The sequence below is a fragment of the Felis catus genome, chromosome X (assembly GCF_018350175.1).
Source record: "Felis catus isolate Fca126 chromosome X, F.catus_Fca126_mat1.0, whole genome shotgun sequence".
Classification (NCBI taxonomy): Eukaryota; Metazoa; Chordata; class Mammalia; order Carnivora; family Felidae; genus Felis; species Felis catus.
Window position 1 is genome coordinate 127,228,042 of NC_058386.1, and position 26,651 is coordinate 127,254,692.

General features: G+C 38.5%; 1 protein-coding gene across 3 annotated transcripts in view; it reads right to left on the reverse strand.

The window, feature by feature from the left end:
* Nucleotides 1–20,874, reverse strand: part of CLIC2 (chloride intracellular channel 2) — a 29,013-nt gene extending 8,139 nt beyond the window's left edge. Inside the window, exons 1-3 of one of the 3 annotated variants that reach the window (XM_004001059.5) lie at nucleotides 20,283–20,788; nucleotides 8,046–8,155; nucleotides 7,795–7,920 (exon numbers count right to left, since the gene is read on the reverse strand). In XM_004001059.5, the coding sequence (XP_004001108.1) occupies nucleotides 7,795–7,920; nucleotides 8,046–8,155; nucleotides 20,283–20,315 (269 nt within the window). In that variant the 5' untranslated portion in view covers nucleotides 20,316–20,788. Of the gene's footprint in view, nucleotides 1–7,794; nucleotides 7,921–8,045; nucleotides 8,156–20,282 lie in introns of all 3 variants that reach the window. The other 2 variants (XM_019824524.3, XM_019824525.3) reach the window with 2 other exon arrangements.
* Between the last annotated feature and the right edge of the window lie 5,777 nt (nucleotides 20,875–26,651).

The following is a 26,651-nucleotide window of genomic DNA, read 5'->3' on the forward strand; positions in this document are numbered from 1 at the left end:
GTTTATGGCTTTCTTTAGCATTCTAAACATATTTAAGACAGTTGATGTAAAGTCTTTATTGAATCACATATCTGGATTTTCTCAGGAACAGATTCTATTAATTTCTTTTTTATCCTGTGAATGGGCCATACTTTCTTGTTTCTTGACATGAATTATATTTTTTTCTTGAAAACTGGACGCTCAAATATTATAAGGTAGAAACTCTGAAAATCAGATCCTTCCATTCCTTGGGGTTTGTGTTGCTGCTTATTATGAGTATTGTTTATTTGTTTAGTAAATTTTCTGAAGTAATTTTTTAAACTCTGTGTTCTTTGTTGTTTGGGGCTACTGAAATATTTGTCCCATTATCTTTGGTTGGTTATTGATTTAATGGATATTTTGCTATTCTCCTGGAACCAAACCAACCAACCAAGCAAACAAACCAAGAAAGAAAACGTATCCCAGTGTTTGCAGTCTTTCTCTGAGTCGAGGCTCTCCTTCAATGCTTATGTATGCAGTCTACAGCTTAACCTTCAATTTCTTTTTTTTTCAATGTGTATTTACTTTTGAGAGAGAGAGAAAGAGCGAGCACAAGCAGGGGAGAGGCAGAGAGAGGGAGACACAGAATCGGAAGCAGGCTCCAGGCTCTGAGCTATCAGCACAGAGCCCAATGTGGGACTTTAAGTCACAAACTGTGAGATCATGACCTGAGCCGAAGTTGGATGTTTAACCGACTGAGCCACCCAGGTGCCCCTAGCCTTCAATTTCTGCTTGCATGGTGCCTGAAGTCAGAAGTAAGAGCTTAGGGTCTTCTCAGGTCTTTTCTGAGCATAGGCCTAAACCTGGACATGTGCATGGGCTTCTAGAGTCCTTAGAATACATGAAAGCTTTTTTAAAGCCCATATTCCCCTACGTATCCTCCAAACATCCAGCCTATTTCTTCCCAGGCTTTTCAGTTTGTCTATTGCTTTCCTCAAGTGCTATTCCTTTCCCCATGTGGCAATGGCTAATACATGTGCCTTTAAATGCCTTCCATGAATGCCACCAAAGAGCCTGCCTCAACCCTGGGAAAGCTCCAGGGTAGGTGAAAAAACACGAACCCTCAAGCCAATCCTTCAGGGTGCCACTAGGCCAAACCACATAACCACAATTTTTGAGAATAAAGCCCATATCATGTCTTCTGATACCAGTATCCTGCACCCACAATGTGGACTACTATCTTTAAGGCTGCTCAAGACTGGGGAGTGGAATATGGTAACAAGATAATCTAAAATGCCACAAGGCTCTTTTACTAAAATTCAGCTTTTTTTTTCTTTATTAATATTTCCTTCAGTGTTGTAAATTTTTGGTTAGATTCCAGAGTTCTGGAAAAGCTGATTCTGACGGTTTTTCCCCCCAAGCTATTCATTGCTTTCATGGAGGGATAGATTTTTGGAGTTCCATACTCCCTCATTTTCATTGATGTGGGTATCTAACAGGTTTTAAATTTTTATATGAAGTTTATATGGCAGGACTTCCATATCTAGCAAAATAATCACTCTGGAGGGCTTTGTAAAAGGAAAGTACATTTTAGCATTGTTTGTAATGCCAATACCTAGAACGTCTTTCAGCTGTTTCTCTAACAATGGTAACTGTTATGAACCGGTGATTGCTGTGTGTTATCCTATCCTTTTTATCATTATCCTTTTAAAAATGGAAGTTTTTATTCCAGCTATCCAGTTCCTGCTCTACCATGATATATCGAGTGCATCAAGGAGTTGGTGGAGAAAACTTGTCTTTTAATTTATTTAATTGCCCTACAATTAGTATCTAATGGAGATGTTGCACATCACCCAAAGATCTTGAACTTTGAGCAGGATGCAGTAACTATATGGAACTTGGAAGTTGTATCTCTTGGGAGTAAGTGTGTTGCATGTAAGAAGCAGACTATGGCTGATAACACAGTTCTGTACCTATCTCTCTTTCTTTCTCTTCCTTCTTTCCTTCCTTTCATTAACTAAAACTTGTTTTTGTTTTATTAGGGGTGGTGATATACCTGGATAAAAACCACATTTCCTAGGTCCCCTTTATATTTATATGTGACCATGTGAATTATTTTTGGATGATGAAATGTAAATAATGCAAATTGTTGATGTGGCTTCTGCAAAAACTTCTTAAATCTAGCTTGTACCTTTTGGGGCGCCTGGGTGGCTCAGTCAGTTAAGCGTCCGACTTCAGCTCAGGTCATGATCTCATGGTTGTGAGTTTGAGCCCTGCATCGGGCTCTGTGCTGACAGCTTGGAGCCTGGAGCCTGCTTCGGATTCTCTGTCTCCCTCTATCACTGCCCCTCCCCTCCTTGCATTCTGTCTGTCTGTCTATCTCTCTCAAAAATAAATAAACATTTTAAAAAATCTAGCTTGCATCTTTTGTTCTTTGTCCTTTTCCTTCTTCTTGTGTGGGAATTAGATCTGTTGCCTGGAATTCCAGCGGACATACTGTCACCACGAATTAACTTTGAGACTGGAAGCCTCACCTGAAGGATAGCACAGAAGAGAGATTAGAAAGAGCTTGGATCCCCAGTGAAGTCATGGAACCATCATTCCATCCCTACAATGACTCATTCTTGGCTCATTATGTGAGAAAAATAAAACCCGTATTTATTTAAGCCACTTTTTTCATCTCTAGTTATCAGAATTGAATTCAAACCCTAACTGATACATAAGCCAACAGAAAATCAGAAGGATTTGACAAGATGATTCACAGAACAAAACCAAATGATCAATCAACATATGTAAAGATGCTCAAATTCACCTATTATTCAGGGAAATGCAATTTAAACTATCAATGTGATATCACTATACCCATCACATTGGCACAGATTTAAAGAGTGATAACACCTAAATCTTCATCACCTCTTTTACCCATCCCCCACCCACCTCCCTTTTGGTAACCATCACCTTGTTCTCTATAGTTAAGAGTTTGTTTCTTGGTTTGCCTCTCTCTCTCTCTCTCTCTCTCTCTCTCTCTCTCTCTGTCTTTCTCTCTCTTTTTCTCCTCTGCTCATTTGTTTTGTTTCTTAAATTCCACCTATGAGTGAAATCATATGGTGTTTGTCTTTCTATGACTGACTTATTTTGCTTAGCATAATACTCTCTAGCTCCATACACATCGTTGCAAATAGCAAGATTTCATTCTTTTTTATGGCTGAGTAATATTCCATCTGATCCAGTGTATCATTCAAAGCCATTGTTTCCTTGTTGATCTTCTGCTTAGGTGATCTGTCCATTGATATAAGTGGGGTGTTAAAGTCCTGTATTATTGTATTATCATCAGTGAGTTTCTTTAGGTTTGTTATTAATTGATTTATATATTTGGCTGTTCCAAGTTGGAGGCATAAAATTTACAGTTAGATCTTGTTGGATAGACCACTTTATTATGATATAGTGCCTTTCTTCATCTCTTATAACAGGTTTTTGTTTAAATCTAGTTTGTCTGATGTAAGTATGCTACTCCAGCTTTCTTTTGATGTCCATTAATATGATACATTATTCGTCAATTTATCTTCAATTGTTTTTTCAATCTGGAAGTGAGTTTGGGGCTAAAATGAGTCGCTTGTAAGCAGCATATCAATGGGTCTTTTTTTTTTTATCCATTCTGACCCTATGTCTTTTGATTAGAGCACTTAGTCCATTTACACTTACAGTAATTATTGATAGATATGAATTTAGTGTCATTGTATTACCTGAAAGTCGCTACTCATGTAGATTGTCTCTGTTCTTTTCTAGTCTTTGTTGCTTTTGGTCTCTCCTGCTCAAAGTGTTCCTTTTAATAATTCTTGCAGAGCTTGTTTAGTGTTCATGAACTCCTTTAGCTTTTGCTTGTCTTGGAAACTCTGTACCTCTCCTTCTATTCTGAATGGCAGACTTGCTGGCTAAGGTATTATTGCCTGCATATTTTTCTGTTTACTACATTGAATATATCTTGCCACTCCCTTCTGGCCTGCCAGAAGGCCTGTGGACACATCTGCTTCTAACCTTATATGTCTACTTTTGTAGGTTAACGACATTTTGTCTCTAGCTGCTTTCAGAATTATCTCTTTGTTTTTGTATTTTGAAGGTTTCACTATGATATGTCTTGGTGTTGACCTGTTTTTGTTGATTTTGAGGGGAGTTCTCTGTGCTTCTTGGACTTGAATGCCTGTTTCCCTCCCCCCCAGATTAGGGGTTCTCAGATATAAAACCTTGTGTCCCCTTTCCCCCTTCTTCTTCTGGAACTCCTATGATATGGATAGTATTGCACTGTATACAATCGCTGAGTTCCCTAAGTCTATATTTGTGATCCAATAGTTTTCTTTCTCTCTCCTTTACAGCCTCATCATTTTCCATAATTTTATATTCTGTATAACCTATTCATTCATTTACTTCTTCCATCCTTGTTGTGATTACATCCGCTCAGTTTTACATCTCATAGCATTTTTTTTTTTATTTTGGCCTAATTTTTAGGTCTTTTTTTCTCTGCATCAAGGGTTTCTCTGGTATATTCTGTGATTTTTTTCAAGCCCATCTACTATTCTTATGACTGTTTTTCTAAATTCTTGTTCAGATATATTATTTATATCTATTTTGAGTAAATCCTTAACTGTGGTTGCTTCTTGATCTTTTTTTGGGGGGAGAATTAATCTATCTTGTAATTTTATCTAGGTTTCTGTCTTTTGTGTGTATGAAAGCTTGTTATGTTTCATGTTCTTGAGAGTAATGCTATAGTAAGAAGGGTTTATACAATGTCCAGGGCCTGGCACTTCAGGAAATGTTTCTGGTATATGCTATGTGGCCTCTGCTGCTGTAAATTGTCTGTCAGTCCTCTGCAGAGTTCCTCCTTGCTTTAAATGGGGAGTGTTTGGACCTTTAACTAGGTGTGCTTTGATTTGTTTGTTAAAAGAAACCTGCCATGTTCTCTCCCTCAAATTATGCAGATTGTTCTCTTAATCCTCAGATTGATTTCTTAGGTATGCAAAATGATTTGATGTTGATCTAGCTGTGTTCAAGGGACAAGACAAGCCCAGGGTCCCTTTACTACTCTGCCATCTTAAATCCTTTTTCTTGGCTGAGTAATATTCCATACACCATATATATACCACATCTTTTTTATTTTAGAGAGAGAGGGAGAGAGAGCGAGCAGGGGAGAGGGACAGAGGGAGACAGAGAGAGAGAGAGAGAGAGAGAGAGAGAGAGAGAGAGAATCTTAAGCAGGCTCCATGCTCAACATGGAGCCCAACATGGGTTTCCATCCCATAACCATGGGATCATGATCTGAGAGGAAACCAAGAGTTGGATGCTCAACTGACTGAGCCACCCAGGCGCCTCACACATCTTCTTAATCCATTCATAAATCCATGGAAACTTGGGCTATTTCCATAATGTGGGCATTATAGGTAATGCTGCTATAAACATTGGGGTGCAGGTATCCCTTTGAATTAGTATTTTTGTATTCTTTTTAAAAAATGTTTATTTCTTTTGAGACAGAGAGAAACCGTGTGTGAGCTGGAGAGGGGCACACACACACACACACACACACACGAAGAAAGAGAGAGAGAGAGAGAGAGAGAGAGAATATCAAGCAGGCTCTGTGTCATCAGCACAGAGCCCAACTAAGGGCTCGATTTCATGAACTGTGAGATCATGACCTGAGCTAAAATCAAGAGCTGAATGCTTAAACGACTGAGCTGCCCAGGCACACCAGTATTTTTGTATTCTTTGCATAAATACCCAGTAGTACAGTTACTGGGTCATAGGGTAGTTCTATTTTTAGTTTTTTGAGGAACCTCCATACTGTTTTCCACAAACTGCACTAGTTTACATTCCCACGAACAGTACAAGAGAGTTCCTTTTTCTGCATATCCTCAACAACACTTGTTGTTTCTTGTGTTGTTGATTTTAGCCACTCTGACAGGTGTGAGGTGATATCTCATTGTAGTCTTGATTTGCATTTCCCTGATGGTGAGTGATGTTGAGCATCTTTTCATGTGTCTGTTGGCCATGTGGATGTCTTCTTTGGAAAAATATTAATTCACATATTCTGCCCATTAAAAAAGTTTATTTATTTATTTTGAGAGAGACAGAGACAGTGCAAGTGGGGGAAGGACAGAGAAAGAGGGAAAGAGAGAGAATCCCAAACAGGCTCTGCACTGCCAGTACAGAGCTTATGCGAGGCTTGAACCCATGAAGCTCCAAGATCATGACCTGAGGCAAAACTAAGAGATGCCTAACCGACTGAGCCATCCAGGTGCCCTTCTTCTGCCTTTTTTAAACTGGATTATTTTGTTTTTGGGTGTTCAGTTTTATAAGTTCTTTATATATTTAAGATACTAATCCTTTATCAGATATGTCATTTGCAAATATCTTCTCCCATCGCACAGGTTGCCTTTTAGTTTTGTTGATTGCTTCCTTCACTGTGCAGAAGTTTTATACTTTGATTAAGTCCCAACAGCTTATTTTTGCTTTGTTTTCCTTGTCTCAGGAGACATATCTAGTAAGAAGTTGCTATGGCCAATATCAGAGAAGTTGCTGCCTGTGTCCTCCTCTAGGATTTTGATAGTTTCTTGTGTCACATTTAGGTCTTTAATGCATTTTTTAAAAAAAAATTTTTATTGTGGAAAAAATATATAAAATCTGCCATTTTAAGCATTTTTTATGTTTACAATTCAGTGACATTAATTACATTCACTGTGTTGTGCAACCATCACTACTGTCTTTTTTTTTCAAGTTTTTATTTAAATTCTAGTTAGTTAACATATACGGTAAAATTGATTTCAGGTGTATAAATTTAGTGATTCATCACTTACCTATAATACCCAGTGCTCATCACAAGTGCCTTCCTTAATCCACTTTGAATTTACTTTTGTGTACAGTGTAAGAAAAGGGTCCAATTTCATTCTTTTGCTTGTTGCTGTCCAGTTTTCCTAACACCATTTGTTGAAGACGCTATCTTTTTCCCATTGGATATTCTTTTCTGCTTTGTCAAAGATTAATTGACCATACAGTTGTGGGTTCATTTCTGGGTTTTCTATTCTGTTCTATTGATCTATGTGTCTATTTTTGTGCCACTACCATACTGTCTTGATCACTACAGCTTTGTAATATAACTTGAAGTCTGTAATTGTGATGCCTCCAGAAACAGACCCATAAATACATAGCATAAACCACTGGTTGCCAGAGGTTAAAGGGGTGGAGGATGTGTGAAAATGGGTGAAGAGAAATGGAAGATACAGACTTCCAGTTATGGAATGAATAAGTCATGTGAATAAAAGGCACAGATAGCATAAGGAATATAAAAGTACTTTGAAATGTTAAATCTAATATCTTTGTGTATTTAAAGTTGAAGGGGGGAAGTTTATGCTTAGTAGACATAATATTTCTCAACCTGCAGAGCTTAGAGATCAGACCGAATCAAAAGCTGTTTCAAAACTGAAGATTTTGTGAGGGCTCTACAATAAAACAAGTCGAATTTCTATCAGTATAAATTCCCCCAAACTTCATTATGGCTGAAATTCCCTGCCTTCCCAAGGTTTCTAAATCTATCTTTTGCCCTTTCCTTATAGACTGCTTACAACTCAGAAAGTTTTAATACCTTTACATATATTAAATAAGTAATTCTGTAGTAAAGGTGTGTAGTCATATATAGAGTAATCAAGGGGATCTTTGAAAACTTTGCTAGAAAAATAGCAAAAGAGAGGCCAACAGTGAAAAAAAGATGTCTAGAAGAATTCTCAATCTGCAATAAATAGGGCAATACAATAGATTTTCTCAACAACAATAATATCCTGTAGAATGCTGTACCTTGGAGGAGCCAGTGTCTGCTCTAGAAACTCCTCAATTTTAATGAAGTCTGTTTTCAACTCCTTGTTATACACCAGGAAGGGAGGATTGGTGCCTGGGGCTAAGTCTTTCAGCTCTTCAGGCTTTCTATAATTATTGAAAATAAGTAGAGTTAAGCCTTTAGATATAGTACACATTATACAAACACAAACATTATATTGGTGTCTACCAATTTCACTCTCCAGAATGAAACATGTCCTGATTTCTCTTACCTGGTCATGTCAACAGTAGTTACATTGAATTTAACTCCTTTAAGCCAGAGGATCATAAAAAGGCGTTGGCAAAAGGGACAGTTTCCAATACTCTCCCCATCACTTCCAGCCTGTTAAGATAAAGGAAGGCCTCATTCATTCATTTGCTCAGTATGTATTGAGTGCCTACTGGGAAATGAACCAGTTGCTAGAGATAACCTTAATCTCATGGATTCTATTATCTGTGGGCAGACGGAGATAATGAATCAAATAAGTTTATTGTATTTAAAATGACAAGTCTGATTAGTACATAATAATAATAGTTTGTTTTATATATTACCAGAATATATATAATATAACCATTTCCTGTTGATGGGCATTTCAGATATTCCAAAATTTTGCTATCCTAAATATTTCAGCAGCAAATATTTGGGGGCATATAATTTGTTCCACTGCTGAGATTATATCTTTAGAATTAATACTTAAAATGAGAATGTTGAAAAAAGACTAAGTGCATTTTCCGTTTTAATAGATCCTGCCAAATTTCCTTCTTGAGAGACATTTTCCATATGTTTATTGCCCATTTGATTGCCTTATTTTGTGAAGTGTTTGTTCACGACAATCTTACATTTTTTTCTATTAAAGTGATGACATTTTCCTTATTGATTTGAAAAATTTATTTACATACTGAAGATATTAACACTTTTTGATACACATTACATGTATTTTAAAACATGGCCTATGTGAAATTTAGATTTTACATAAAATCTATTACTTTTTTCCTCTATGCAGTCTAGTTTTTCTGATCTGCTTACATGACTATTATATACATAAAGATTACAAAGAATATCCCACCTTTCTTATTTTGTTTTATTATAAAGATGTTCTCTTATGTTTTCTTTTAGTACCTTCATGGTTTCATTTTTGGCATTTGTTTCATCGATTTGGAATTTATTTTGGCAGAGTTATATTGGGACTTTAGCCTATGTATTCAGTTTGTTTTTTTTTACAAATAGATAATAGTTAAATTTTTTTTAACATTTATTTATTATTGAGAGACACAGAGCATGAGCAGGGGAGGGGTAGAGAGAGGGGAAGACACAGAATCCGAAGCAGGCTCCAGGCTCCGAGCTGTCAGCACAGAGCCCGACGTGGAGCTCAAATTCACAAACTGTGAGATCATGACCTGAGCCAAAGACGGTCGCTTAACCAACTGAGTCACCCAGGCACCCCAGTTAATAGTTGTTTTAACACCATCCATTTAAAGATCCATCTTTTGCCCAGCATTACCCTGATGCCAAAACCACACAAAGACACTATAGAAACAGAAAACTACAGGTCAATATCCCCGATAAACATAGATGCAAAAATCCTCAACAAAATGGTAGCAAATAGCATTTAACAATACATTAAAATTATACTTCACCAAGATCAGGTGGAATTTATTCCAAAGATGCAAGGATGGTTTAAAATTCAAAAATCAATCAATGTGATACAGGATATTAACCAAAAAAAAAAAAAAGGATTAAAACCATATGACTATCTCAATAGATGCAGAAAAACCATTTGACAAAATACAACATCCATCCATGATAAAAACTCTCAATAAAATTGATTTGGAGGGAATATATCTCAACATAATAATGAAACATATGAACACTCCACAGCTAACATCATATTCACTGGTGAAAAATTGAAAGCTTTTCCTCTAAGATCAGGAATAAGACAAAGATGTCCAGTCTCACCACTTTTATTCAACATAGTACTGGAAGTACTAGCTGCAGTAATCAGACAACAAAAAGAAATAAAAGGCATCCAAATTGATAAAGAAGAAGTAAAAATGTCACTATTTGCAGATGACATAATACTCTATGTAGAAAACCCTAAAGACTACACACACACACACACACACACACACACACAAACTATTAGAATAAATGAATTCAGTAAAGACCCAGGATACAAAATTAATATACAGAAATCTGTTGCATTTCTAAACACCAATAATGTAGTAGCAGAAAGAGAAATTAAGAAAACAATCCCATTTACAATTACATTAACAAGAATAAAATACCTAGGAATAAATTTTACCAAGGAGGTGAATGACCTATACTCTGAAGTCTATAAGACACTGATGAAAGAAATTAAAGATGACACAAACAAATAGAAAGATATATTGTGCTCATAGATTGGTAGAATTAATATAGTTAAATTTTGTTAAAATGTCCATAGTACACAAAACCATCTACAGATTCAATGCAATCTCTATCAAATGCTGATGGCATTTTTTGCAGAACTGGAATAGTTGTAAAAATTTGTATAGAATCACAAAAGACCCTGAATAGCCAAAGTAATCTTGAGAAAGAACAAAGCCACAGGTATCATGCTCACTGATTTCAAACTATACTACAAAGCTATAATAATCAAAACAGTATGGTACTGGCACAAGAATAGACACATAGATCAATGGAACAAGATAGCCGAGAAATAAATCCATGATTATATGGTTAATTAACCTATGACAAAGGAGGCAATAATAATCAATGGGGATAAGACAGTCTTTTCAATAAATGGTACTGGGAAAACTCGACAGCTACATGTATAAGAATGAAATTGGACCACTGGCTTTTTTTTTTACACCACACACAAAAATGAATTCAAAATGGATTAAAGTCCCAAATATAGGATCTGAAACCATAAAATTCCTAAAGGAAAACATAGGCAGCAATCTCTTGGACATCAGCTTTAGCAACATATTTATGGCTATGTCTCCTGAGGCAAGGTAAACAAGCAAAACTAAGCTATTGGGACTACACCAAAATGAAAAGCTTTTGCACGGCAAAAGAAACTTTTAACAAAACAAAAAGGCAACCTCCTGAATGAGAGAATATATTTTCAAATAATACATCTGATTGGGGGGGGGTAATATCCCAAATATGTTAAGAACTGCTGGGGCACCTGGGTGGCCCCTTCGGTTAAGCATCTGACTTCAGCTCAGGTCTTGATCTCATGGTTCATGAATTTGAGTCCCCACGTTGGGCTCTGTGTTGACAGCTCCGATCCTGGAGCTTACTTTGGATTCTGCCTCCATCTCTCTCTGTCCCTCCCCCACTTGCACTCTGTCTCCCTCTCTCTCAAAAATAAATAAACACTAAAAAAAAGAACTTATACACCAAAAACTAAAAAATAATCTAATTAAAAATGAAGACGTGAATAAACATTTCTCCAAAGAAGACATACAGATAGCCAACAAAGAAATGAAAAGATGCTCAATATCACCAATCATTAGGGAAATGTAAATCAAACCCACAATGAGATATCACCTCATAGAAATCAGAATGGCTAGTGTCAAAAAGATAAGAAATAACAAGTGTTGGAGAAAAGGGAACACTTGTGTACCTTTGGTGGGAATGTAAATTGGTCCAAGCACTGTGGAAAACAGCATGGAGGTTCCTCAAAAAATTAGAAATAGAAATACCATATGATCCAGTAATTCCAGTATTGGGTACTTACCCAAAGAAAAAGAAAACACTAATTTGAAAATATATATGCACCCTGTGTTTACTGCAGCACTATTTATAATAGCTAAAATACGGAAGCAACCCAAGTGTTTAGTAATAGATGAAAGGACTATTACTTGGGCATAAAAAAGAATGAGATCTTGCCATTTGTGATAACATATATGGACCCAGAGGGCATTATGCTAAGTGTAATAAGTCAGGCAGAGTAAGACAAGAACCATATGATTTCACTTATATGTAGAATCTAAAACACAAAACGAGCAAGCAAGCAGACAAACACCCCCTTCAAACAAGCCTGATCTCTAGATATAAAGAACAAACTGCCAAAGGGGAGGTGAGTGGAAGTGGGCAAAGTAGACAAAGGAAATTAAGAGGTATAAACTTCCAGTTATAAAATAAATAAGCCATGGAGATGTAAAGCCCACCATAGGAAATATAGTCGATCATATTGTAATAATGTTGTTTGGTGACAGATGTTGACTACACCTACCACGATGAACACTGAGTAATGTATAGAATTGTCAAATCAACATGTTATTTACCTGAAACTAATATAACATTTTATGTCAACTATACTTCAATAGTAAGAAAAATAATGGTGAAAAAAATGAAAAGCCATCTTTTGTTCACTGAAAACAACACATTTTTCTGCTTTGAAATTTTATGTAAACTTGAGTTTATCTGTGGTCCCTCCATTCTTCACTTATCTATTCAGTCTCCCAGTAAATATTTAACATAGTCCATATATATATATATATATATATATATATATAACAGTCCATATCTATATATCTATATATCTATATATTTATATATCTATATATCTATAGCCCTGGGGTGCCTGGGTGGCTCAGTCGGTTGAGCGTCCGACTTCAGCTCAGGTCATGATCTCACGGTTTGTGGGTTTGAGCCCCGCGTCGGGCTCTGTCCTGACAGCTAGGAGCCTGGAACCTGCTTCGGATTCTGTGTCTCCTTCTCTCTCTGCCCCTCCCCCACTTGTGCTCTGTCTCTCAAAAGTAAATAAATGTAAAAAAATAAAAATAATAAAAATAACCCCCAAATTAACTCTTAGTTTTTTAAATTGTTTTTACATTTATTCGTTTTTGAGAGACAGAGACAGAGCGTGAGCGTTGGAGGGGGAGAGACAGGGAGACACAGAATCCTAAGCAGGTTCCAGGCTCTGAGCTGTCAGCACAGAGCCTGATGTTGGAACCAAACTCACGAACCCTTGATTATGACCTGAGCCGAATTCACACACTTAACCGACTAAGCTACCCAGGTACCCCAATTAACTCTTAGTTTTAAACAGATATAAATTATTTGAAGGAAGGATGTGCATGTTATGAGCGTGTGTAACAGAGAAATAATCTATATGGGGTCTGGCAGAGAAAGTCTTTCTGAGGAACTGGCATTTGAACTGAGTTCAAAGAATAATTAAGAGTTAAGTGCGAGAATAGGCATGAAGGAACCATTCTAAACAGCAAATAGTATATCCAAAGGCCTTGCAATATGCTTGAGCATGGCATTATAAGGAACCAAAAGAGGGTCAATATAGCTGGGATTCAGAGAGTGAGGTAGAGGAAAGACAAATTCAATAAATTGAGCTACATGAAAACAAAATCTGGTTTTCAAAAGAACCATTAAGAAAATGAAAAATGTTAATAAAATATATGAATAAAAAACTCTTACAACTCAATAACAAACTGTCCAACTTCAAAATGGGCAAGCGATTTAAACACTCTATGAAAGAGATACATATGGTAAATAAAGACATGAAAAGATGCTCAACATCACTCGTTAACAGGGAAATGAAAATGAAAACCACAACAAGATGCCACTGCACACACACGGGAATAGCTGAAATTTGAAGGGCATAGGAATGTGGAACAACTGGAATGGATACACTCTTGTTAGGAGTGTAACAGGGTGCAAGTGGTTTATAAAGAGCTTGTCAAAGTTAAAAATGTACCTACCATATGATCCATTAATTCTAATCGTAGGTATTTACACAAAAGAAGTGAAAGCATATGTCCATAGAAAGACTTGTACATGAATGTTTATAGCAACTTTATTAATCACAGCTAAAAAAGCTGGAAACAGCCCAAATATCTTTCAGTAGGTAGACAGATAAATATGCTACATCTATGCAATAGAATAGTTCAGCAATAAAAAGGGATGAGATATTGAAGCACACAACAATATGGGGAAATCCCAAAACAATTATGCTGAGTGAAAGAAGCCAGACAATAAAAGAGTACATACTGTACAATTCAATCTATAGAAAATCCTAGGAAATACAAACCAATCTATCTAGGCAGAAGGCAGATTGGTGATTTCTTGGCAGTGTGGTAGTGGGATACGGTGGGGAAGATTGACTGAAATGAGACACAAAGGAATTTTCTGAAGTGATAGAAATATTCTATATTTTGATTGGAGTAGTAGTTGCATGTGTGTATACATTTGTCAAAACTCATTAGATTGTGTACTTAAAGTAGGTGCATCTTATTTTATGTAAATTATAATTCAAAGTGTGTTAAAATAGAAAATTTCAAAAAGTAGGAAAAATACCCTCAAATAAATGACATTATGCAGTCATTGCAGAAGTTGCAGTGACAAAAGTTAGCATATGGCTATGGAAAAGGAAGAACAAGATCGCTGGAGGAGAAGTCAAGGATCAGAGAGGCCAGAGTATTGGAAGGGTCATCTGCATAGATATTCAAATCACCAAGAATTATGATAGGAATAGTGTTGGAGAGAATGACAGTGGTCCAGAAGCTAAAAATCCTCAAGAAATAAGGGAGAGTGACCTGGTGTTTGGAAGACTACTATCACAAGAAGGGGTGGTTTAGTCTGATTTTATGACTGGTATTTCTCTGGATGGGGGACGCAGAATGGTCTGGAAACAGGAATGAGAAGCAATGATACCTAAAAGATACCTACCTGATTTCCAGGCTCAGTGGCAAGACGAATGAGGAAGAAAAGGTAGCCACTTTTGGGGGCGCCTAGGTGGCTCAGTTGGTTAAGCGTACGACTTCGGCTCAGGTCATGATCTCATGGCTCATGGGTTCAAGCCCCACATTGGGCTCTGTGCTGGCAGCTCAGAGCCTGGAGCCTGCTTCGGATTCTGTGTCTCTCTCTCTCTGCTCCCCGCACTGCTCACACTCTGTCTGTCTCTTTCTGTCTCAAAAATAAAGAAACATTCTGGGGTGCCTGGGTGGCTCAGTCGGTTTGGTGTTTGACTCCGGCTCAGGTCATGATCTCGCGGTTCACCGGTTCAAGCCCCACGTTGGGCTCTGTATCGACAGCTCAGAGCCTGGAGCCTAGTTTGGATTCTGTGTCTCCCTCTCTCTCTGCCCCTTGCCCGCTCACACTCTGTCTCTCTCTCAGAAATAAATAAACATTAAAATAAAAAAATAAGGAAACATTTTAAAAAATTAAAAAAAACTAGCCACGTCTTGAGAGAGCTATAGCTGATGCAGTGTCATCATGGGAAATCCAGGTTTTAGATATCTCAATCTCAACATGTCCCAACCTGAATTCCTCCCTTTTTCTTTACTCCACTCCCTGACCTGCTCTTTCTTTAGGGCTCCCAATCCTGTAAATGACATTGCCATCTGCTATCGGCTGAATTGTATCCACTCCCGAATCATATTTTGAAACTCTAACCTTAGTATTTGGTAGAAAGGCTTTTGGGAGGTAATTAGGATTATATGAGGTCATGAGGATGGGGTCCTCATGGGATTAAGGCCCTTATAAGAAGAGACCAGAAAGCTTTCTCTCTCTCCTGTCCTCCTATTTTTCTCTGCCCACCATGCAAGGACACTGAGAAAGCAATCATCTATAAGCCAGGGAGAGTTCTCACCAGAACATGACCATGCTGGCACCCTGATCTTGAGTATCCAGCCTGTATAACTGTGAGAAGATAAACATCTGTTGTTTAAGCCACCCAATGTATGATATTTTATTATGGCAGCCATAGCAGATAAGACATTATCTACTCAGTTGCCCAAATTAGAAAATTGAAAATCATCCTTCTACTTCACTTCCAAATTGAAATCAACACCAATTCTTGTTAGTTTCACCTATAAATATCTCCAAGTAAGTTTAGTTCTTTCATTTGCCATGGCTATTACATCATTCATTTATTCAATATTTATTTGATGCTTACTATCTGCTTTTGCCTCAGTCTGTAGAAGAAAATAAAGGGTCCCTCATTTTACAGCTGCTCTGATCTGTCATTTCTCACAATATTAAGGTCCCAGAAACCCTGGGCATAATCCTAATTTTTTGGCAAATTTTCCTTTCCTGGGAAATGGGTGCAACAGAGGAAATGATGCTTATTGTTATTCTTTTGTGATGTCAGGGAGTGAAGAGCTATGGGAAGAGGCAACCAATGTTGGCAGCTGTGTTTCTTTTGTAATGGAAGTCAAACTAAGGATCCAGTCAGAACTGGGACTAGTGAGTACAAGCATGATTATGGGTGGGAGGCAGGAAGAAGAATGGAGTCTGATAATAGATACAGCAGGAAGGGTGGATCACCTTTGGCAAAAGGAAAGGCAAAACACTGAGATGTGGGGGAAATGCAGTCAAGTTTTACAGGAAAACTGAAGTTTTTCCCCATGTTTATAATATGCAGATTTAAAGTACCATCACAGAAAATTTTAGGATGTAAATTCCTTAGCCTGATTGATGAGTTACCACCTCTTAAGTATATTTAGCTGGCAAGGACAGGATATGGTCATCCACAAAAACAACTTTTTCTTCTTGTGTTTATGATCTAAGTTTCTAAACATGAAAAATAATAATAGCTACAATATCTGACATTTGTTGAATGTTTACTATGTCAACAACTACTGTCTTTTACAGATTTGTTTTATTTAATACTCACCACGAAGATGATCCCATGATATAGGTTCTGTTATTACTCTTGTTTTACAGATGAGTAAATTGAGGCTCAGAGAAGCTAATTTGCTCAAGTACACTCAGCCAGACAAGAGCTGATGTGTATATACTCTTCTCATGTAGCAAGTCCAGGGCTGTCTACTCCAGAACCCAAATTCTTTTTTTATTTTATTTTTTTTTTAAATTTTTTAAAAATGTTTTTATCTTATTTTTGAGACAGAGAGAGACAGAGCATGAACGGGGTAGGGGCAGAGAGAGAGCGAGACACAGAATCAGGAACAGGCTCCAGGCTCCAAGCCATCAGCCCAGAGCCTGACGCGGGGCTCGAACTCACGGACCGCGAGATCGTGACCTGGCTGAAGTCGGACGCTTAACCGACTGAGCCACCCAGGCGCCCCGAGAACCCAAATTCTTAAACACTGTTTTCTCCCATCTAATGGTTTTGTTGGATTTTAAAAATTAATCAGTTTTTACGATAGTCTTTATGATAGTTCTAAGAGTTTGAAAATGGTTCGATAATTCAGAGAAAGTATAGTCTTTTTTATCTCTTTCACATAGATAAAACATTTTTTTTCTTCCTGTTAGAGTTAGGGTATGTGCCTGGCATCCTGCAGTTCAGAGACCTCTCCTGAGAATAAACCTCAGACTTCTGCTGGGATGAGAATAAACATGACAACAATCTATGAGCTGAGGCAAGGAAGGGATTTGGGGCTCTAAAAACTCTTTAAATAGATGTTCAATAGATTTTTCTGTTTTTATCTCTACCTTCTCACCCATTTTCAGAAACACTACCAATTTTTAAATGTTTGGGGGTCATTTCCAGGATAACTCTGCTGTTTCTCAGTTTTCTTACTGTGTGTTCAGGAGTCTGCTTTCTCAGATCAAGGGTTAGGATTAGAGTTAAGGTCAGGGTTTGTGCCTGGAATTTTGCAGTTCAAGAACTCACCAGAGAATCAAACCCCAGTCTTCTTTTGGGGTAGGTTTAGTGTTATGGTTAGGGTATGTGCCTTGTGTTTTGCGGTTCACAGACCTCTCCAGAGGGTTAGGATTTGTGGTTAGGGGTTAGGGTTAGGGTTAGTGTGGGGTCAGCATTAGTGTTAGGGTTAGGGTTAAAGTCAGGGTTTAGTGCTTAGGGTTTAGAATATGTGCATGTTATTTTGCAGTTCAGAGTCCTCTCCTGAGAATAAAACCACAGACTTCTGCTGGTAAGAGACTAAACATGACAACCATCTATGGAGCTGTGGCAAGGCAGGGATTTGAGACTTTAAATACTCTTTAAATAGATATTCAATTGATTTTTCTGTTTTTATCCTACCTTCCCACCCATTTTCAGAAATACTACCAATTCTTAATTGTTTGGAGTCATCTCCAGGATAACTAGGCTCCTTCTTGGTTTTTCCTATCATGTGTTCTGGAGTCCTCTTTCTAGGGTTAGGGTAGGGTTGCGGTATGTGCCTGGTATACTGCTGCTCAGAGACCTCTCCAGAGAGTTTTTAAGGGTTTTTAAGCCACAGCCAGAGGTAGCTGGGGAAATGACAGATTCCTTTAATCTTTAGAAAGAAACCACATGAGCTCTAAATGAGATATTGTTGATAAAGAGTGCTTTTTAAACTTATTAATATTTTTCATGCCTCTAAATCATTATGCCCCATCTCCATATCTTTTATGAAACTTCTAGAGATCTGTGGAACGCATCTTACAGCAAAGCAAAACAAAAACCCGGACCAGGTGATACTCAAGTTTCTTTCAGAAAATCTATAATTTGTAGCAATGTAATTACGTAAGCTTACATCTAAAGGATTCCATCTGATGAAATTATGGAAAATTTACTAAAAAGTTTGCCAAATTGAAAACAATTGAATAAGATTACACATAGCTATTTTAAATAATTAGAATCCTAACCCTGCCATTCACTAGCTATGTGACCTTGGACAAAGTCACTTAGATGCTCTTTGCTTTACTTTCTTTACCCATAAGGTAGGGTTAATAATAAACTACTTAACACAGTGCCTGCCATATAGTAAGTACTTAAAAATGATTAGTTATTTTAACTCGAAAGTTATTACTTAATTCAACCTTTGTTCATCCAATGTGTGATTCACTAACTTCTCCTGTCCAGATTACTACCCAAATATGAGGAAGTCTATGAAGATGAACACATCAATGCTAACAACTAGTTAGAGGGGTTCGATTGGATTGAATGAATAGTTTAGACTAAGGGAACATTTTAGTTACCCTATGAAGAGACATTACCTCTGGTTTGAAACTGGTAGATGTGAAAAGCCAGTTAGGAAATTAAGGCTTATTTATATCATGTCTGAGCAGTCACATGTTTTGCTAAAATCCAGAGATAAGAGAAGTAGCTCTTTGCTACATAGTACAGCACTTATTTGGATTACTTTGCTATGCAGGAATTCAAGGGTCGGTCTCCTATAATTTTGAAAAAGCAGGTTGATTATGTCCTTTGTGCATATATGTGACGAGGTAAATATTTTTTAAATAATTGTTAAAGTATTACTTTGGCTAACAGATGTTTAAACTAACATTTGGTAAACTTACTTTATTTTATGTCTTTGTAAGCCATCAGTAGAGATACGGTTTTAGACGCAAGTTACTTAAACTTTATTGCCTGGGGCACCTGGGTGGCTCAGTCAGTTAAGCATCTGACTTTGGCTCAGGTCATGATCTCGCGGCCTCTGGGTTCGAGCCCCGCGTCAGGCTCTGTGCGGACAGCTCACAGCCTGGAGCCTGCTTCGGATTCTGTCTCTGTCTCTCTGCCCCTCCCCTACTTGCTCTCTGTCTCTCTCTCAAATATAAAACATAAAACAAAAAAATTTTAAAAACTTTATTGCCTTAGCTTACTTACCTAGAAATGAAGACAACTGATGCTACTATTGCAAGTAGTACTACTAATGTAAGTTGTTAGGACTAAGTGAGGAAATATATGTAAATATGTATAATATATGTAAAGTGCTTAGAAAAGGACCAGGCATGATATGAGAGTTTGTTATTATTATCATCTTGGATACTTCTTAAAGTCAATGAAAATATAGAGAAAAAATAGTTAATATAAGCAAAGTTTTTGGAAACTGTAATTGCTACAATAACGTATACAAAATTATTTCTTTTTCTTGATTAGTTAATTTCAAAACACAGTTCCCTTCTCCTGCCTTAGGGGTTTTCCAAAGTACTTTTCTGAAAAGTTGAAGCATTAAAAAAAAAACCCAAAGCACCCCATAAAGAGGAAACAGCATTCTAAAATGTCTTCTCCTCATGTAACAGGCACACAGACTCCTGGCTGTTTCCTCCCATTGCGTCCATGTGACTCCACTGTGATCTTCATCTATTGTGGGAGAGTTTTAGAAAACTCTACCTGGGCTATGTGTGGGATTGGGGCTCTCAGTCCAGTCTTGGTTCTCTCCTTCCCCCATTCAAGGTTCCAAAACCTATCTCATAAAACACAGATTGCAAGAGCTAGAAAGCCCTTAAAGATCACTTTGTCAGGCTTCTTCATTGTGCATATGTAGAAATAAAGGTCCAGAGGGAGTGAGAGGTTTGTCCAAAGTTACGTAGGATGCCACCAAGAATATGATTTAGTTGTTCTGACTACCAACTAGTCTAGTGCTCTTTCCGCAACGTCTCCTTGTCTTTTTCAGATAACATATTTTCCTATTGTCATCTAAGAGCAACCAGGCATACATCTAGGACTCAGAGGAGGAATATAATTCAAAAAATATTTATGTCTAGCCCAAATATTGACCTCTTTTTAGAATGTGAGGCCCAGTGTCAAGAAATAATACATTCCATATGCCATTATTATAGCTAGAAAACTTACCTTCACAAAAAGCTCAATTTCAGGGTCTGCCATCTTTCTGTTTTTACTGCCAGTTGTCAGCCCCCTGCTTCCTGCAGAGTCCAAAGTACTTGTGGACTCTTTTCTTCCAGTTTTGTCCAAAGGCTCAGATAAAGTTGGTGCTTTAAGAGGAGAGTCCAGTTTGTAGTAGACTGAGTCAGAGCTGGGGCCAGTCTCTCTTCTGAAGAGGTGGGGTGCAGAGAATTCTAGATGCTTGAGAGCAGCTCTTGAATTTATTTTCCTTCTTCCTCTTGACTTAACATTTGAAACAAGGAGGAGCTGAAGGGGTGTGTATAAACTGGCTGGCTACAAAAGTGGGGGTGTTTCCAGAAAGGCTTCAATGCCATGAGTCAGCATAGGAAAAACACATACACACAAATACACACATGCAGTGCTGGCTTCTATATATCAAATGGACCAGATGTTCTCTAGAGCCTCCCTTTGAGTCCTGGGCTTCATGCCCAGAAAATGGACTCTTATTGCTGTTCCTGTAAACTGACAGCAGCAAAAAGCTTTTCCAGGAAAAGGGCCAGAAATGGCTTGGGTTGTATCATTGAAAAGGATGTTTATCTAATGATATCGTCTAAAAGGGGGTTAAAAAAAAGTGTACTTCATCAAATGTCTCCACCCCAAATTCTTCTCACACAGCCAGATTTCCCTTCTGGATTATCGCTTTCACTTCTCTTCTGTAACTAGGGAACATTCACTGGGTTGGTTGAGTCTGAGGCGCATCGTCCACATACCCCATCTCATTCTTATTTCTGGGAAATCTGCACTGGGACAGATCACTTCCTGGTTTTGGTCTCTGTACCAGGAACCACAAGCAGTTCTGTATCTCTGCTTGTCAGCCCTGGCTGGGAGAAGCAATAAAATATCCAAGCTGATCACTTGATGTCTGTGGTGTTTCTGGCAGTTGTATTTTTTGCCTGCCAGTCCGAGGGTCTGGGGGGAGAGGCTGGATTAAGAAACCCGTTTGGTGGGAAGAGTCTCTGATCCAAGCCAAGGTGAACACAGATCCACCAGTTGGGTGCCATTGTGACCCTGTTTCTACAACACCAAACATCCCCTGTGCTCCTAAGGGTTGTACGCTGTGCCATTGGCCTCATGTAAAGAAATTACAGAAGAGGCTCCTGGCAAAACCCAGTCTGTGCCACACCTACAGGTTCTAGGCAAGGAGTGTCTGATGTGAAGGTGGCTGTTCTGGACCTGAGATATGGCGATTTTCCAAACAGTTGATAAAGTGAGAGGGAAACTGTGATAGACCTCTGCTGAGCTGACCTTGAGGGTGAGTTTAGGACTAGCTGTTTGGCAGGCACTGGTGAATGAACTTTGGCCGTATTTCTACTCTATTCATTTATTCTTTCACTCCAAAGACAATCAATGAATGCTTAGTCTGTGCCAGCATGCTGATCTACTCACTGAGATTAGCAGTGAAGGAAGACAGTAAGTTCGGAGGCGAACAGCAATTCCACTTTAAGCATGCTAAGTCGGAGGCATCCTCTCTCTTCCCAATTCCCAATATAGAATCAATACAAAATCCTCTCACTTCTGCTTCCTGAATATTCTTAAACCTATCCACTTCTCTTTGCCCCCACTGCTACTCCAAATTTCAAGCCAGCAACATAGTTTTTTAAATTCATTTATTAAAAAATTATTATCATTGAAATAGAATTGATACACAGTGTTATGTTAGTTTCAAATGTACAACATATTGATTCTGCAATCCTATACATTACTTGGTACTTACCAAGATAAATGCAGTCACCATCTGTCAACACACAATGTTATTGTAATATTATTGGCTATATTCTCTATGCTGGGCTTTTCATCTCCGTGACTTATTTATCCATTTAAAACACTTTTTATTTTAGGGGCACCTGGGTGGCTCAGTCAGTTGAGCGTCCAGCTTTGGCTCAGGTCATGATCTTGAGGTTCATGGGTTTGAGCCCCACGGTGGGCTTCTGTGCTGACAGCTCAGAGCCTGGAGCCTGCTTCAGATTCTCTATCTCCCTCTGTATCTGCCCCTAACCTGCTTGCACTCTATCTCTCTCTCAAAAATAAATAAACATTAAAAAATTAAAAACTTTTTATCTTAAAAGATTCAAATCATTCCTTGACCGTCAGCCCTCATGGGAAAACCACCACTCTTATCACCACAGCAACAACATACGACAGTCCAATGAACTCTGTACAATCCTTAATTAGTTGTGAAAAAGATGAACTTTCTTTTTTTTTGCTGCTGCCCAGAGTGTCTTTAAAATTTTTTGTCCTGGGGCGCTTGGGTGGCTCAGTCAGTTGAGTGTCCGACTTCAGCTCAGGTGAAGATCTCATGGTTTGTGAGTTTCAGCCCCACATTGGGACCTCTGCTGTCAGTACAGAGTCTGCTTCAGATCCTCTGTCCCCCTCTCTCTCTGCCCTTTCCCCGCTTGCATTCTCTCTCTCTCTCTCAAAAATAAATAAAACGTTAAAAAATTTTTTTGTACTGTCACAACATGGATGGATCTAAAGGGTACGGGGTTAAGTGAAATAAGCCAGATAGAGAAAAACAAGGACCATATAATTTCACTTGTATGTGGAATCTTCAAGACAAAACAAAACAAACACAAAAAGAGACTCTTTTTTTTTTAAGTTTTTATTTAAATTCCAGTTAGATAACATACAGTGTAACACTAGATTCTGGTGTACAATATAGTGATTCAACACTTCCATATGACACCCAGTGCTCATCAAAACAAGTGCAGTTGACCCCCATCCCCCATCCACCCCATCCCCCTGACCACCTCTCCTCTGTCAACCATCAGTTTGTTCTATATAGGTAAGAGTCTGTTTCTTGGTTTTCCTCTGTCTTCCCTTACCCTGTGATCATTTGTTACTTAAATTCCACATATGAATGAAATTATATGGTATTTGTCCTTCCCTCACTGAATTACTTCGCCTAGTATAATACTCTTTAGCTCCATCCATATCATTGCAAATGACAAGATTTCATTCTTTTTTATAGCTGAGTAATATTCCATTGTATATATATATATATATCCCACATCTTTATCCATTCATTAGTCAGTGAACAATTGGGCTGTATCCAGAGTTTGGTTACTGTTGATAATAGTGTTATAAACATTGGGGTGCGTGTATGCCTTCAAATTCGTATTTTTGTATCCTCTGGGTAAATACTTAGTAGTGTAATTGCTGGGTCGTAGGGCAGTTCTGATTTAAATTTTTGAGGAAACTCCACACTGTTTTCCAGAGTGGCTGCACCAGTTTGCATTCCCACCAACAGTGTAAGAGGGTTCCCCTTTCTCCACATCGTCAGCAACATCCATTTTTTATGAGTTGTTAATTTTAGCCATATGACAGGTGTGAGGTGGTATATCAGTGTGGTTTTGATTTGTATTTCCCTGATGATGAGTGATGTGGAGCATCTTTTCATGTGTCTGTTGGCCATCTGGATGTCTTCTTTGGAAAAGTGTCTGTTTATCTCTTCTGCCTATTTCTTCACTGGAATATTTATTTTTGGGGTGAGTTGTATAAGTTCTGAATATATTTTGGATACTAACCCTTTATCAGATATGTCATTTGCAAATACCTTCTCCCATTCCATCAGTTGCCTTTTAGGTTTGTTGATTGTTTCCTTCACTGTGCAGAAGTTTCTTATTTTGATGAAGTCCCAATAATTTATTTTTGCTAAAAATATTTTCTTAATTTCACTTTTGGAATGGTCATACTAGTATGTAGAAATACAATTGTTTTTTTTAAAGACACAAGATCGGTCTTTACTGATGACGGATTAGGCTGTAACCACTCTGGTCTGGATAAATGGAAGTCCATGTTGCTGAGTCCATGCATGATCTCCATCCCCGCCACAATGGCTACTTTATTAATGAGCCCATGGCGCACTGGTGGGTGTGGCTGGGGAAAGAGGCAGGCTGGTGTTCACAGAACAGTTCATCTTATCCACTTGAGTATGAAAATCCTTGTCTGCTGTGGTCACCCTTTGGTGAGCATTCACATGGGACACAGATATCATCACATTATTTTCCATTTAGAGAGGTCTATCCATATACCAATTAATCAGAGCTTCTTGTTACCAACCTTCTAATTGTTCCCCTTAGAGGTTCCCTGACCATCCAGCCAAACCATTCATTGGCTACTGCACATGAGTCAATATGTAAACACATATCTGGCCATTTCTCCTTCCAAGGAAAGTAAACAACCAGGTGCACTGCTTTAAGTTATGCCCACTGGGAGGATTTCCCTCCACCACTGTACTTCAGGGGTGTCCCAAAGAGGGGCTGTTGTGCCACACCTGCCCATCTGTGGGTGGCACCTGCATGTCATGAAGTACCATCTGTAAACCAGGCTCAAGTCTTCTCTTCCTCTGTTCACTGATCATAGGGAGCTTCTCATGAGGTCATAGGTGCAGGCTGGGAGAGAGGAGCAATGTAGCAGGTGTGGAGACCATGGGTGTTTGAGCCACTTCTTCACATAATGTATTTGTGCCTTTAGCCAGCTTAGGCTCAATCTCATACATATCACTTCCATTTGAGGATGGAGTGCCATTGTGTGCACCCAATTTTATTAAAAAGAAAAGCTTGGTGTGTCAAAGAACACCCAGTTCATGATGGGCAGTTCAAATAACATGGCAATTTGGTGGCCCACGGTTAGGCATTCAGTCTCTACCAAGGCTCAGTAACAAACCAAAAAATCATTTCTCAAAAGGAAAGTAGTCATCTGCAAAGGATGGCAGGGCTTTGGTCTGAAGCCCTAAGAGCCTGTGCTGTGATTCATCTATAGGGGTCTGTCAAAGGCTCCAAATAAGCATCCCTATCAGCCACTGATATTTCAAGCACCATTGGATCTAGTAGATCATAAGGCTTGAGTGGTAGAGAAGCTTGCCTAAGAGTCTGAACCTGTTGTAGATCTACTCTTGTTCTGGGCCCCAGTCAAAATTAGCACCTTTTCAGATCACTTGGAAATGGTCCATAATAACCACCTAAATGAGGAATATGTTGCCTCCAAAATGCAAAATCCAAAGAGGCCCACTAGGTGTTGGGCTTCTTTTGGGGGCATAGGAGGGCCCAGATGCAATAACTTATTTTTCACCTTAGAAATGATATCCTGACATGCCACACACCACTAGGCCCCTAAAAATTTCACTAAGGAAGGAGGCCCCTGAATTTTAGTTGGACTCATTTCCCACCCCCTGACATATAGATGTCTTACCAATAAGTGTGGAGTGGTTGCTACTTCTTGCTCACTGGGTCCAATCAGCATAATGTCATTAACATAATGGAGTAGTGTGATATCTCATGGAAGGAAAAGATAATCAAGATCCCCGAAAGCTCAATGATGACACAGTGGTGGAGAGTTGATATATCCCTGAAGTAGGATGGTGAAGGTGTGTTGTTGCTCTTGACAGCTGAAAGCAAACTGCCTTATGGACAGGGGTGGAGAAAAAGGCATTTGCCTTTCAGCAGCTGTAAGCCAGGTAGTGGTAGAGATGTAAATTTGCTCAAGCAGTGAGACCACATCTGGCACAGCAGCTGCAATTGAAGTCACCACCTGGTTAAGCTTATGCTAATTCACAGTCATTCTCCAAGATTCATCTGTCTTCTTCATAGGCCAGATAGGCAAATTCAATAGGGATATAGAGAGAATCACCGCTTCTGTATCTTTCTAGTCCTTGATGGTGCCACTATTCTCTGAAATACTCCCAGGCATGTAGTATTGCATTTGGTTTACTATTTTTCAGGTAGAGGCAGTTCAAGTGGCTTCCACTTGGCCTTGCCTGACAAAATAGCCCTGAACAGAATAGTCCACAGGTCAGGGAATGAATGTGGGGTCTGCCAGTTGCTGAGTATGTTTATTCTAATTGTGTCTTCCAGAACTGTGGGGAGATAACCACAAAATGGGTTCAGGGACCCAGTGGACCCAATGAGAGATGGGCTGGAGCTAAAACACCATTGATCACCTGACTTCCAAAAGCCCCTACTCTGATTTGTGGACCATAATGATAATTTGGGTATCTTGGAATTAATAAGTTCAGAGCCAGGGTCCAGTAGTCCCCCCAAAGGTCTGATTATTTCTTTTTTTCCAGTTCAAAATCATACTGATAAAAATCTGTAGGTCCCTTTGGGGAAGGTTTAGGGAAAGATTAAGAGTAGACATTTTGGGCAGTGTATCAAGGTCCTTCCTCAAGGGAATGCTGCTTCCCCTCCATCCAAAGATTTCTGGGTCTGTAAACTTGCTCAAGTTTGGGATTTGGCTGGGGTCATTGACTTTCAGGTTTTGTGATTCAAGTTAGATTTTTGTTCACTACATCTAAAACTCTTCTGTTTATACAGATCAAGT